Source organism: Lepisma saccharinum, chromosome 16, assembly GCF_977018435.1.
Source record: "Lepisma saccharinum chromosome 16, izLepSacc3.1, whole genome shotgun sequence".
Lineage (NCBI taxonomy): Eukaryota > Metazoa > Arthropoda > Insecta > Zygentoma > Lepismatidae > Lepisma > Lepisma saccharinum.
Genome location: NC_139244.1, coordinates 35,946,131 through 35,959,700, shown reverse-complemented (window position 1 = coordinate 35,959,700; position 13,570 = coordinate 35,946,131). Strand labels below are relative to the sequence as shown.

Sequence of the window (13,570 nt, the reverse complement as noted above, 5' to 3'; positions counted from 1 at the left end):
ATGCAACAGATAAGTAATATGTCTCTAAAATTATTTACAGAAATGTTTAATTCCTTTCAAGTTGTTGAATTCAGCTTTAGAATTAGCATAAGCCCATTTGCTGTGCTGACATTACATATTGTACAAAGTTAACCAATAGATCTAATAAAATTATTGTATTTATTTATAATCATACATTCACACATATCTATATATTAGGGATGACCAATAAAAGTTTGGCAGATACCGATAAAGTACAGATATAAAATTTACTGACACCAACAACCGATATTACACGAATTGATCTTAATAAATATTTATTTCCAGGTGACTGCAGTTCCAAAGAAGTTACATATTTAAACATTTACTTTTTTAAAAAGTAGGACATGGAGATTATCTATAAAAACTAAGAAAATGGCAGAATTTTGCACTAAATTATAAGATATTTATAAATATCAGATCAGATATATCAGATCAGTAAAATAATAGGTAATTTTACCGATAAACTGACATGCCTACATCGGTCGATACCAATAGAGTACTGATTCATCTGTCCCATCCGTACTATATATATTAGTTTTTATTTGCAGACAGGGTAAAGGTGATGGTTGACATAATGTTGCTTACAAGCTAAAAAAAAACACTCAATGTTAGTGTTATGAAAAATAAACAAGCCAAGCACTTCAAAGTAATGCTTTAATGTTGTTGTTAGTGAAAAAAAGAAATGCACAGAAAAAAATTGACACACTCATCAATCACGACAAAAATAACAGATAAAACTTCTAATATCACTTGCAATAATGTATTAAGAAAGTAAACTCGTTTGGTGCAACTGTATACACACAATTGTAGATATCTCAATTGTAATATTCCACAGAAAAAAAACGAAAAAAAATCAATATTCACGAGACATCTGTCCATTAAGACTTACACTGTTTATGCCTCAAATTGGCACTTAAATTAACCCTTCACACTGTACTTGTGAACCTTACAGTGCCATTATCAATAATTATGTAAAAAGTAAAACAACAATTTCTACTTACTTGGCCATCATTTTCATCCATCTTACTCTACAAAGAAAGAGAAGAAATTCGAAATGTAAGAGCATTCTTCTGAGTTTTACTATAGTGTTCACTACAGAGCTCTTATTAAATTATTTATTCATAATTTAAAAGTTCATATCATTAACTTTTTAAAAATGTACGAGGGCTGTATTGAAAGTAATGCAAAAGTGGAAATACACTCTGTAAAAAAAAAAAAATAGCATCACTGTATTCTTATTACGGATGTTGAAAATTTTGAGTTTCGCATGCATGCATCTTTCCTGCACAACTTGAAATTAATTGATTGAAGTATTGGTCTGGTATCACTGCGTAGTGTGGTGTTATTCTTTTGTTGATTTAGTGTTTGGAGTGTCCGCTAGAGGGTGTTGCAATCAGTTACTGCTGCAAGGCTTTGTACTCAATTGTCAGGAATCTGTAAAACGATTGTTAGTAGTGCAACTTGTGATGTGTTTTATGTTGCAACTACATGTTCATTATTGACAGATTGGATACGTTATCATATTTGTGAAGTGTTCTGGTGGTGTGTAGTGTATTTGAGCGTGTTTTCTCGAGAGAAAAAAAATGGGCAGAAAGTGTGACATTTCACCACGTAAGCAAGGAATGGTTCTTGTTTTGCATATGGATGGTCATTCTCAGAGAGAAATTGGTCGACAACTTCAAATGCATCAATCCACAGTTAGCCGCTGCCTGCAAAAGTAACAAGAACATGGAAAATCATAACTAAGAAGTCACTGTGGCAGAAAGAAAAAGACATCACCTTGACTGGATCGTATGATAAAGGACATGGCACTGAAGAACAGAGGAATGAGTTCATGCCAAATTGCACATAAACTACAAAATAAGGTGGGAGTTAATCTTACTCATGCTACTGTAGTATCCCGACTAAAGAAACAGGGTGTTTCTAAACACATCCCACGTAAAAAACCCAGACTAACTGACGCACATGCAAAAGTTAGACATGAGTTTGTCACACGTTATGGCGCATGGAATGATACAGATTGGGAACATGTGATATTTTCTGATGAAAAATGATTTAAATTGCTGGGGAATGACAGCTCAGTTAAACTGTGGATGCGGAAGGGAGAAGAACTTGCAAAATCTTGTATTTTAGAAACTCAAAAGTTTTGTGGCAGTGTTATGATTTGGGCATGTTTCTCTGCAAAAGGGATTGGCAGGATGCATATTTGCACATGGACCGTTAAGGCTGATCAATATCTGGAAATCCTGAATCGGAAAGTTCTACAAACTGCAGGAGATAATTTTTCTGGACAGAATTTGGACTACTTTATTTTTCAAGACGATAATGCAAACTGTCACCGTGCTCAGGTGGTGAATAACTGGTTTCATGATATGAATATTGAAAGACTTTGGTGGCTGCCCAACTCTCCAGACATGAATCCTATAGAAAACCTGTGGGCTATGATGTGCAAAAAACTTGGTAATCAGACGTACAGGTCAAAAGAGGAACTTATGGCAGCAATTGTACATGTTTGGAATGAAATTGAGGTCGAATATTGTCAAAATCTCATTCATAGCATGCCTCGAAGGTTGGAAGCACTTAGGAAGGCCAGGGGTGGCCACACTAAGTACTAGTCAATGTATTTACTTACTATCATTTCAAATTAACATATCATGATGCATTTAAAACCTTTGTTCAATATTTTTACTTGTAAAAATTGTCTTTGTGCGAAAACGTTCCACAAGCTATATTTGCAATAATTTTGATATTAGTTCTGTCAAGTGCATTATGTACGTAACTATGACTTAAATAATAAAAATATATTGTACAGATATGGTGTTTTATATAATTGTTAGGAAAACAAATCGACAAGTCGAATTAAATCAATAAAACAACTGATAATTCACGAGCAAAATGCTGACGACCAAAAATAATGAAGTGATGCTATTTTTTTTTACAGAGTGTATTTCTATAACCAATATAGGTCATTTACATTGAACACATTGGTCGAGTGACTCTTCCTTTATAGAAACTCTTCTTCTGGCAAATAATGGGTTCCAAGCAAAAGCAATGTCCTGTCAATGAATTCTTTGATTTTATTTTTGTTATTTAGCATCACAATTTTTCTCCCACTTTTGGCAAATTGTGACGATGAAGATGAGTGATGATACGATGAAATTTATGAAGACACACTTACAAAAACATACCCATCCATTGTTATACGAGAATGTTATGAATTAGCATGGATGTATTTTTCCCAGCTAATTTTTCATGCTGACTGACATTTGAATTGTTGTCCCAAATGACTTGATTTTCAGATTCAAAAAAGAAATTATGTTGTTGTTCATGTGTTCACGAATGTATTTTATGAGAGGGTGTGCTTCATTAAACAATATAAATGCACCAGTGAATGGTATTCTGATTTCATTATTAGCACATCATCTACATATGTAATGCAGACTATGATATCCACACATATATGATTAACACTTGGAGATTAAATATAATGAAGAAGAATACTGGAAATAATTCCAGATATAGGGTTTCCAATTGGTAAACCATTACTTTGCTGATAAAATTTGCCATTGAACATGAACATAATTGTAATTTGCACATAGTGTATTTTAAAAGTCCTGTAGGATTCTAAAAACCTATAACTTTTAAAGTAAAAGGTGTATTACAATAAAATATTGTTTTTTACACAGAGGAAACTTTAATATTAATGTTTGATGTTGTTTGGTTCATCGCTGGATCTCGCACCATTCACGTCAAAACACACTTACAATCTTCATTTGAATCCGAGAACTGCGTTCACATATCTTGAACTTCAGGTCATCAAGATGTGTTGGTTTCTGTGCATACATCTGGGCATTGACATGTCCCCACAGCCAGAAATCGCAAGGCATAAGGTCTGGTGAACTTGCAGGCCAACGTTTTGGTGTACTTTTTCCTGCATTGACCCCATCTTGTGATTGCGTGATCACATGCCCACACGTAATTCAGCAGTGTCGGCAGAACAAAATATTAAATTTTCCTGTGTAAAAAAAAAAATGTTTTGTTCTAATAGACCTATTACTTTAAAGTTATAGATTTTTATAATCCTGCGGGACTTTTAAAACACTCTGTAGAATAAAACATCTATTCATTTCTTCTTGCTTCTACTGTGTCAATCTTCATTTCAATAAGTCATCTGCAGAGGCACGCATATTTTGTTCTTGACGAAAACACGAAATGTGAAATAACACATTGTAATGTTAATTCTTCATATTTCTGAAAGATGTAAGGTGCATTTTCCTACACTGTCTTGTCACGAAATAATGCGAAATAGACTCTTAAGCACGAAATTTAGAGTTTTTACCAACGTGACACATTCTGAAGTCAGAATTATCCGGTGAGTTATGCAATTCACGAAATACTGATGAACTCTGCTGTAATAATTTGAGAAGCCAAAATGGACCCCTTTATACAGGAATAAACTTAATATTCTGGTAAGGATATAAATATGCTATTAGAAGGGATATGTATATTTTGTGTAATAAAGGCAGTTTTTAAATCAAATTTGGGATTATATTCACATTTTTAAAACCAAAATGTCATTTTATATACCGCTTTTTCTCCATTATAACAGCAAAATTTTATTTTATTGACTCAACAGCTCGAAATTGACGGTTTTTGTACCGAAATTTTGCTTTTTCATTTACCAAAAATATGTACCTCTAGTCATCTGTGTAATGCAGCTATTGCACCTTCTATTAAGATTTTGGGATATAATTTGTTCATGTTCCAAGAGATTATGTAGGGCAAACATAAGATAGCTTAAACATGATTTAGACCCAAGAACAGATTTGTTAGTTCACATCATCGAAGAGAAGCATATGATTAAAAGAAGAAAGGTTTTGAAAAGACTAACGGGAGGGGAGGGGGGGGTTCATTTGCAGAATACTGGGAGAAATTAAATAATTAGAATGGTAATATGGAATTATCTTTTTCATATGTGGATGAAAACGACATCCTTGAAATTTAATCCAATCAATGAGATCAAGAAACTTTAAAGATTACGATCTTAAATAACCTGATATTTGGGATTCATAATTAAAACGAGGACCACGGTTTGTTTTGTTGCATGCCGGTGGTAAGATTGGGTTTGTACAGGGAGCGAAACAAGTACTTTTAGCAAAAAAAAAAAAAAAAGTCCTACCGACTACCATGACAAAATGGACAGTGTTAGGGTTGAACAGTGGTTCAAAGATCAACTTTTACCTAACATTGAACCAGGAACAGTAATTGTTATGGACAATGCATCCTATCACTGTAGGAAAAAAGAAGTATTCCCACCTCAAAAACCGTAAGGAAGATATTAAGGCATGGCTAACGTCAAAAAATGTACTCTATTCTGATGATTCTCTTAAAAGAGAATTACTCAGTATTGTAAATTCTGTGCGAGGAGAGATTCAATATTAATATTGTGGACTCGATTGCAGAAGAGCATGGGGCAGTTATTTGTAGGTTGCCTCCATACCATTGTGAAATTAATCCAATTGAAATGGTATGGAGTCAGATAAAAAAGGACATGTTGGACAACATAACATTAGTTTTAAGGTGACAGAAATGGAACATTTGATAGACAGCGCATTTGAATCAGGAGCAATGGTGTAATTACTGTAGGCACGTCGAAGGGGTTGAAAATAATATGTGGAAAACGGATCAACTGCAAGATGGCATTGAAACTAATCATTAGGTTAAAGAGCAGTTCTTCCAGCAGTGATGAGAAAAGTTCTGATGACGACAGCAGTGAACAGTCCGAAGACTCACCGATGGATGGTGTTGAACAACTGTCCGATTAAGGAACACTTATTATATAACATTTGCGTTAAAAACTGTATTACTGTATTAACACATTAGATAAATGAATGTTACTTTATGAAATAGATTAATTATGCTTGCATTTCATAAGTCTCCCCATACTTTGTCAAATCCGGTTAATAATAAAAACAATAATAATCATGGAAAACTAACAACTATAACAAAAAGTAACAACAACTGTAACAATATACAATACATACAACATGTTTGTTGTGAAAGGAAGCAAGCGTGGTAATCCCGGCCAGCAATAAGAGCTAGCGCTTAAATGGCAACACCGGCAACACCGCGTGGTTTCTCCATAAGAGCCATTGTGCCTTCACCATGTGAAAACGACAACACACTGTATTTAGAAAATTTTATCATTAACCTTCCACCAGTTCCATTATTATTATTTAATCATCCATACATGAAGGGAAAAAAAACAAAATTTTCTAAAACAATTTATTCAATTTATACGGCATGCACATTACTTCAAAGTGTAAAATCCTAGCCCAGGGATTTTTTTTATAATCTCTAAAGGAAAAGAAACAGGATATTTAGTTTGTTTTGTGGCCTGAATATTTATTTTGTTGGAACAATGGCATGCTGTGCACATTCTACTTCTGTTTTTTCCTTATTCTTTCTTTAAATGTATGAAATTTCAACTTAAGGCAAGTAATATTTTTTTCTGTAGTTATTCTGGCTAACATAACTATAATATACAGGCTGTTTCCAGGCTGATGATACAAACTTTAAGGGATGATGGACTTGTATCAATTTGAGATAAGGAATCCTGGTCCAGAAACGACTTAGTTGAAAGTTATAAGCGAAAATTGGTGTATGAAGATGTAATACTTTTATTACCTCCACAAGTTTCGCAAGCTGTTCCGTGGCCAGCTCGGTCACCTGATCTGACCCCTTAATTTCTTCTTGTGGGGTCATGTGAAAAGTCTTGTGTACGAGACACCTGTCGAGACTGAAGAGGATCTCCTGGCAAGAATTCTCTCTGCCTGTGATATTGTTCGAACGATCGGGGTTGATCCAATGGGTACGCCAGAATTTTGTGCAACGATGTCATGCCTGCAACGAAGCTGGGGGACGCCACTTTGAACAACTGTTGTGAATGTAGCAGCTTGTGAAACTTGTGCAGGTAATAAAAGTACGTATTATATCTTCATACACCGATTTTCGCTTATAACTTTGGACTAAGTCGTTTCCGGACCAGGGTTCTTTATCTCAAATTGATACATGTGCTGTTCTCCATCATCCCTGAAAATTTGTATCGTCAGCCGGAAACACCCTATATAATAAAATAATTTAAAATAACTGTGAGGATATGTCATCGAGTGGTGTCATCACCTGACAGAAATTTCCTATTGCAACTTTTACTCCAGACCTGGATAGCAGTTCTCATGCATTGAAATGTCACACCACTGGCTGTCACCTGTTCTGATATTTTCTGTACCAGCTATGAGACTTAACACCCAGGAGGATCACAGTAGATTACGATGAAAAAGGCCATATCTTTACTCATGCTATTCACGCTTTTACCCTTGAAGCTGGGTTTAAATGCTCTGCCTACTATACCTTAGGTGATACGGGGTGCGACAATAAATTGGGCAATTTTAAATACTCCTCACTTTAAAACAAAGTAACACATAAGAAAACATACAGTACATAATTACGGCAAAATGAACTGCTTTATTCATGGAAGAAGAAATACCAAAAGAAAATACAAATATAATCCTTACATTTTAATTTGAAAATAAATCACTACGATGATCTCCATTTCGTTCAATGCACTCTTATCATCTTTGGGAAATACTTTGAGCCACCTCTTTCCGATCCGGTCTTTAAGTTCATTGAGGGTGTATGGGGGTTGGCTGGAAGACTTCTGCTCTCAAATACCCCAAAGAAAGAAATCAACCACATACAGCTCCCGTCATAACTGAACGGTAAAGCAGGGCCTGAAAAACGGCGGTTACATGTTACCACTGATGCAACAACTAGCTATATCCAGTACTGAAAAATTGCCTGATTGATTGCCGCACTCTGTATTTAAACTGCTCAGTTTAATGTGATACCTTGCTACGTAACAGGTCAAACTTGTCTTGTTTCATTGTTTGAGAAAAGGCAGTGGTTTTCATGAAAAAATATCTCTGCTTCAGTGTGGGTTTCTGCACTGTTCCCATCAACATCAGTAACCTGTAGGTGAGATAAATATCATCCCCTGTCACTGACTCCCAATCGCCTAACATGAGAGCAGTTTAGGAGTGCAGCACTGAATGTATTGTTCTGCATATTTGTGTGCTTTCTCTATGACCTCTTCATCAAAGGAGTCTGAAATATTATCAGATTTTTTCTTAACCTACTGCTATCCTGTGGGAGGAAGTAAAGTAATGAGAAGGGAACTGATTTTAAGGTGCAGCACCTTTCCAAAAATATAGCCGTTTTCACACCGATCATTTGAGATATGTATTTTAGGACATGAAATCAAGTAAAATGAACACACTTTGTTGTACCTTTTTTTCATGTTTTGTTAAAAAAATGGACATAAAAATAAATGGTTTTAAAATACATTTAAGCTTAAAATCCTTTCCCTAGTAATGAGCTCAAGTTTCTTAAAATCATTGACTAGTTCCAGCAGTTTGCACTGAGAACAAAGCCATAAAATTGAAGCCGACCAGTGTGTCTGAGTGAGATAAATTGTCCTCTCGTCCTGGTACCTCATAAATCAGCAAATTCGCATCCTGTGAGGGATGATCAAAAAAAAAAAAAAAGTTACAAAGCATATACTTTTTGTTTCATTCACTGTAACGTAACGAAAATTTATGTGTAGATTAATAACATGTTTGTCTTGTTGCAGGTTTGAGGACTTCGGATTCTGACCATGTATACCCGAGAAACGGAAATTTAAAATGGTGACTCGTCTGGAAAATTGGTCAAGAGTAGAAGTGAGGGCAGTGGTGCTGTTCCTGTGGGCCAAAAACACTACACCTGCTGACATTCATAGGCAGATTGTGGTGGTGTATGGGGAGGGGGCAATTTCAAGGCAACATGTAGAAAAGTGGTGTGGTGCCTTCAAACAAGGTTGGACCAGTATTGTTAATGACAACCCTGGACACAGTGATAGACCCAGTACCTCAACCACTGACGTGAACTGTGTTCGTGTGGATGAGTGTATTCCTGAGGACAGAAGAACATTACCCTCAATATCAGCTGAGCTGTGACTACCATATGGTGCTGTGCAGAATATTGTGGTCAATGTCCTTAGGTAGGGATGTGCCGAAGCCCGATTACAGATGTATGAAAACGGCAGAAATTGACATATCGGTATCGGCATCGGCAAAAATCCGATATTTAAACCGGTACAGATTATACTTAGTTTTATCTTCTAATATGTTTTATATTTTAGTTTTGTAAGATTTATTGACAATTAGGTTATGATTTATCATTATTGTAGAGTTTTTGTAATAAAATTATTGGAAACTCTCATTCAGAGGATCAACCTAACTATAAATCGGAAATAAAACAGTACATTGCGGAACCAGGATCTGCTGTTGTATTGGAAATTCAAAAATGAGTATTCAAAACTGAAGCAAGTGCTGAGAAAATACTTGGGCATACCTGCTGCATCAGTATTCAGTGATTGAGTGTTCAGTGTTGCTGAACAGATTTGCGATAAGAGAAGAAGTAGGTTACTTCCTGAACTGCTTCCAAAACTTGTGTTTCTGAAGTTGAATCTGGCAGCAGTAAAGTGCCAATATTAAGAACAGGAATTCATTTTGCATTTCAAAGAACTGCTTGTGTACTAATGTTAAATCTCTTGAGAATCCATGTTCTTAAAGGTTCACATAACCACCATTTGTAGATGCAAATGTACATTAACATATCTTGAGAATATATATGTATATACATATGATATGCAATACAAATGTACATAGCAAATTTATTTTTGTCATGCTGAAAATAACATCCCATTTCTGTTTAATAATCTTATGTATCGGAATTGGTTAAATATCGGCATCGGTATCTGTTCAAAAAATTATCGGTGAGTACATCGGCATCAGTAAATGTTCAGCTTCGTCACATCCCTATTCTTAAGTATAGGAAAGTGTGCACGAAATGGGTGACACGGTCACTATCTGAGAATCGTAAGACCAACAGAATAGTGACGTGGCTTAATATCCTGCAGCGTTACGCAGCAGATGGAAATAATTTTCTTCACCGTGTAACAGGCATCCATGGAATGGAAGCATGCATCTTCTCCACGGAGGAAGAAATTCAAAGTGGTTGCTTCGTCCAAGGAAGTTTTGTGCACTGTATTCTGGGACGTATCAGGTGTGCTACTTATCGAGTATTTGGAACAGGGAGAGACAGTGAATGCTGAAAGGTATTGCAGGACACTTCTAAAGTTACGGGATGCCATCAGAAGAAAACATCCTGGTCTCCTCTGCCGTGCTGTGATTCTTCTGGATGATAATGCGAGACCCCATTTAGCACAAAAAATTGTTGTGTGTATTCAGCATTTACGCTGGAAACGACTAGAGCATCCCCACCTACAGTCCTGACCTAGCCCCCAGTGACTTTCGCCTTTTCCCTGCTATAAAGCAGAACATGGCTGGCCACCAGTATGTGACATGTGATGATGTCAAAACTGCTGCCTCACGGTGGCTACGAGAACTTCGACGTGGATTTCTGTGCAACCGGTATGGAAAACCTTGAACAAAAAAGGTGATTACATTGAGGACTAGTGTTGAGTGCCCTCTGACATCAGGTGTATTGATCTTCCAGCTATGTCTAACACATACGACATAATAGGCTTTGTAACCTTTTTTCGATCATCCCTCGTAGAATATCTACTATTGGTCCTGAAAGAAACTCAAACTCGTACTTCATTATGTGTTGCAACCCTGGTGTATATCCTCTAACTTTCTAAATGAAATAGCCAAGAATGTAAACATGCCACCTGCATTCTTCTTGTGTTAAAAGGATCTTCATGTTTGGAGAATAAAAAATGGTTGCATATTAAATACACGTGAGTGAATTACTAACTCTTTCCACAAAACTTTTGTTAACCGCTTGGAAACCTGTTGCTTCACTGTTTCAGCCTAACTGAGCAGGCAGGCACCTGCACACTGATTGCTTATAGTAAGTAGCTTACTATACAATGGAGTAAATAAGTTCACAGAAACCAACAAAATGTATAGAGCCTCTACATGTAAGTTTCACGGAAAGAGTTAATAATTAGCATATGGGTATTTATAAAGGGGTCTGTTTGTAATTTAGCTACTTCTGGTGGATACAGTTGTCACAATGTTGAATTCTGGACTGCTCAAGTAAAGAGTTGTGAAGTGTACATTGCAGGTAGAAACATACAAATACCTGCAAAAAAACTATTAAAATTCATGTAAAAACCTACAGGTATATTAGTTTAACATACAAAACAGATTCCAACTGGAACTTACCTGTGATGGAGGCCGGGACACGGGCAGAGGCATAGATACAGGTATTGGAGGAGGTGGACCCCTCATCTGATGGGCCATGGACACGTTGGGAGGAGCCATGTGAACAGTGGTTGTTGCTGGAGCTAAACAAACAATAAATAAATAAAAAGCTACAGTCTTAATCCTTATATACAAATTTAATAACAACATTGATTAATGCCAAGCAAATATAGGGTTGTTACATTTCATAAGTGAAAATCTGGGAAGCGGGAAGCCTGTTAGGGAGGGAGGGAGGAGGAGGACTGGAACCCACAAAGTAATTACAGTGGAACCTCGATTTTACGATTTCCAGGGGACTAAGCTGGAAGAAACTTAAAATGAGGGAAAATGTAAAATCAAGGAAACTTTTATAACTTTTCGCTATATTGGGACCATCAAGATTGAATATATATTGCAGAAAAACATAAAATCTGGGAATGTAAAATCGGGGTTCCACTGTATTATGAGCAATCTTAAAATAATTTTCTTTACAATTCTTAATAATCTGAAATTCACTTTGAAATCTATCATTAAACTTATGCTTCCTTCTCGGTGACATAATGAACAAAGCTGCTATCCACAAACTATATTTGAAAACTGCGAATTGAGAAGCTAACTGACTGCTTACAGTAAGTAGCTTACTGTACAATGGAAGAAAATCTTAACTGAATCAGCACTGCAGAAAGAAGGAAATAAATGTAGCATTATTATTAATTGTTGTCAGCAAGTGCATTGAGCAGTGCTATCATGGAGTCAAAGATCTCTGCAGTACATTCTTGTTCCTCGATAACTGATGAGAGGTTCAATGTACAGTTGGATTGTAAAATGAGCATTTTAAAATTACGTCCACAGATTTAAATAAAAATTATGTTAATGAAAGTACAGTCTTAATCATTTTGCTTTCCCACCCAATTCTGGGACATTAGTGCATCCTGAAGAAACTTTTTGGGACACAGGGACAAATGATAAAATCCCAAGACTGCCCTGGAAAGTCTGGGACGTACAGCTACCCTAAGCAAATATTAATACACGAATGTGTATTTACAGGACGGTTGCTCTAAGACGAGATAAAATCCAAGTAGAACTCCCAAGTTTTTTGAGGCCCAATTTCCCAAAATCCAAGAATAAAAATAATAAAAAAAGTTAATTGGTATTAACATTACAAAGCATTCCTTACACATCAAACAAAGTAGATGATTAACTTATGGATATGAAAAAATGCATGAATGAAGTTGAACAAACCAATTTGCATGGAATTGTATATGAAATATAACAGTGCATTTTGCTCTAAATATGGCCACTAACTTTCATGAATTATGAGTGTATAGATGCAAGGGGAAACCTTGTGGCAAAGAGCACAACTGGACATGAAGGAAGCTACAGCGTTTAAATTATGTTTCAAGAAGTCATTCCAATCTAAGAGAGTGCCAACAAGGCCACTTTCATGGTGCCCAATCACACAACTTCCTGTGTGCTAGACTCTCTGGATCACTATGCAAAAATAAAATTTATAAACCTTTTTCTAATGTACTCATGTTTTTCCCAATTACAAATTTCACTGGCCTAGTTATTTTACAAAAACAGATGTGGTACACTCCACTATGTTAGCTAACTCTGAATACAAGTTATTACCTGAAGAAGGAGGTGCCGCTGGAACAGCAAGAGCTGGAGTCAATATGACCTGCGCTTGTGTGGGAATGCCTTGAGTTGCTGGAATTGGAGGAGACACACCTGGAGGGGCTCCAGTCGTAGGTGGAGGGCCCAACCCGCTGCTCCCTGGTGGTGGTGGTGGTCCCACTGCCCCACTTGGAGGTGGCATCATCGTCTGTAAAAGAAAAATTGTAAAATGCATATTAGTTAGACCTGTATATCGGAAATGTAACTACAGGTAACAAGGGCATGAGCATAACAGACAATTAGTATGAATTTTATCACAGTGTGAATACTCTGAAAGTAAAAAAACCTTGTGTAGAAGATATTTTCATTAAAAATTATCACATCAATTGATATTATAATTACAAATATAAGGATATTTTAGTGAACAACTGTGAGAGACTAATTAGCAACATGATACAATGGAGCTTCGATATTATGGTTTTAAGGGCACTAACTAAAAAAAACTTAAAATTCAGTAAAATTTAAAATTATTAAAAAATTAACACTTTCCTTCAGAGGGACTTTTGTGGGGTCTAATTATCCTGGAAATTTTCCAAAATTCTAAGTTTTCATCGAATTTGTAC

General features: G+C 36.0%; 1 protein-coding gene across 7 annotated transcripts in view; it reads right to left on the bottom strand.

Annotated features, from left to right (window-relative positions):
- The window catches only part of LOC146000395 (splicing factor 3B subunit 2-like), an 89,033-nt gene that overhangs the window by 26,981 nt on the left and 48,482 nt on the right, over window positions 1-13,570 (bottom strand). For 6 of the 7 annotated variants that reach the window (XM_083137981.1, XM_083137982.1, XM_083137985.1 and 3 more), the window contains 3 exons: window positions 12,963-13,155; window positions 11,313-11,434; window positions 1,023-1,049 (listed from right to left, as the gene is read on the bottom strand). In XM_083137981.1, the coding sequence (XP_082994107.1) occupies window positions 1,023-1,049; window positions 11,313-11,434; window positions 12,963-13,155 (342 nt within the window). The remainder of the gene's footprint in view (window positions 1-1,022; window positions 1,050-11,312; window positions 11,435-12,962; window positions 13,156-13,570) is intronic. The other variant, XM_083137983.1, reaches the window with a different exon arrangement.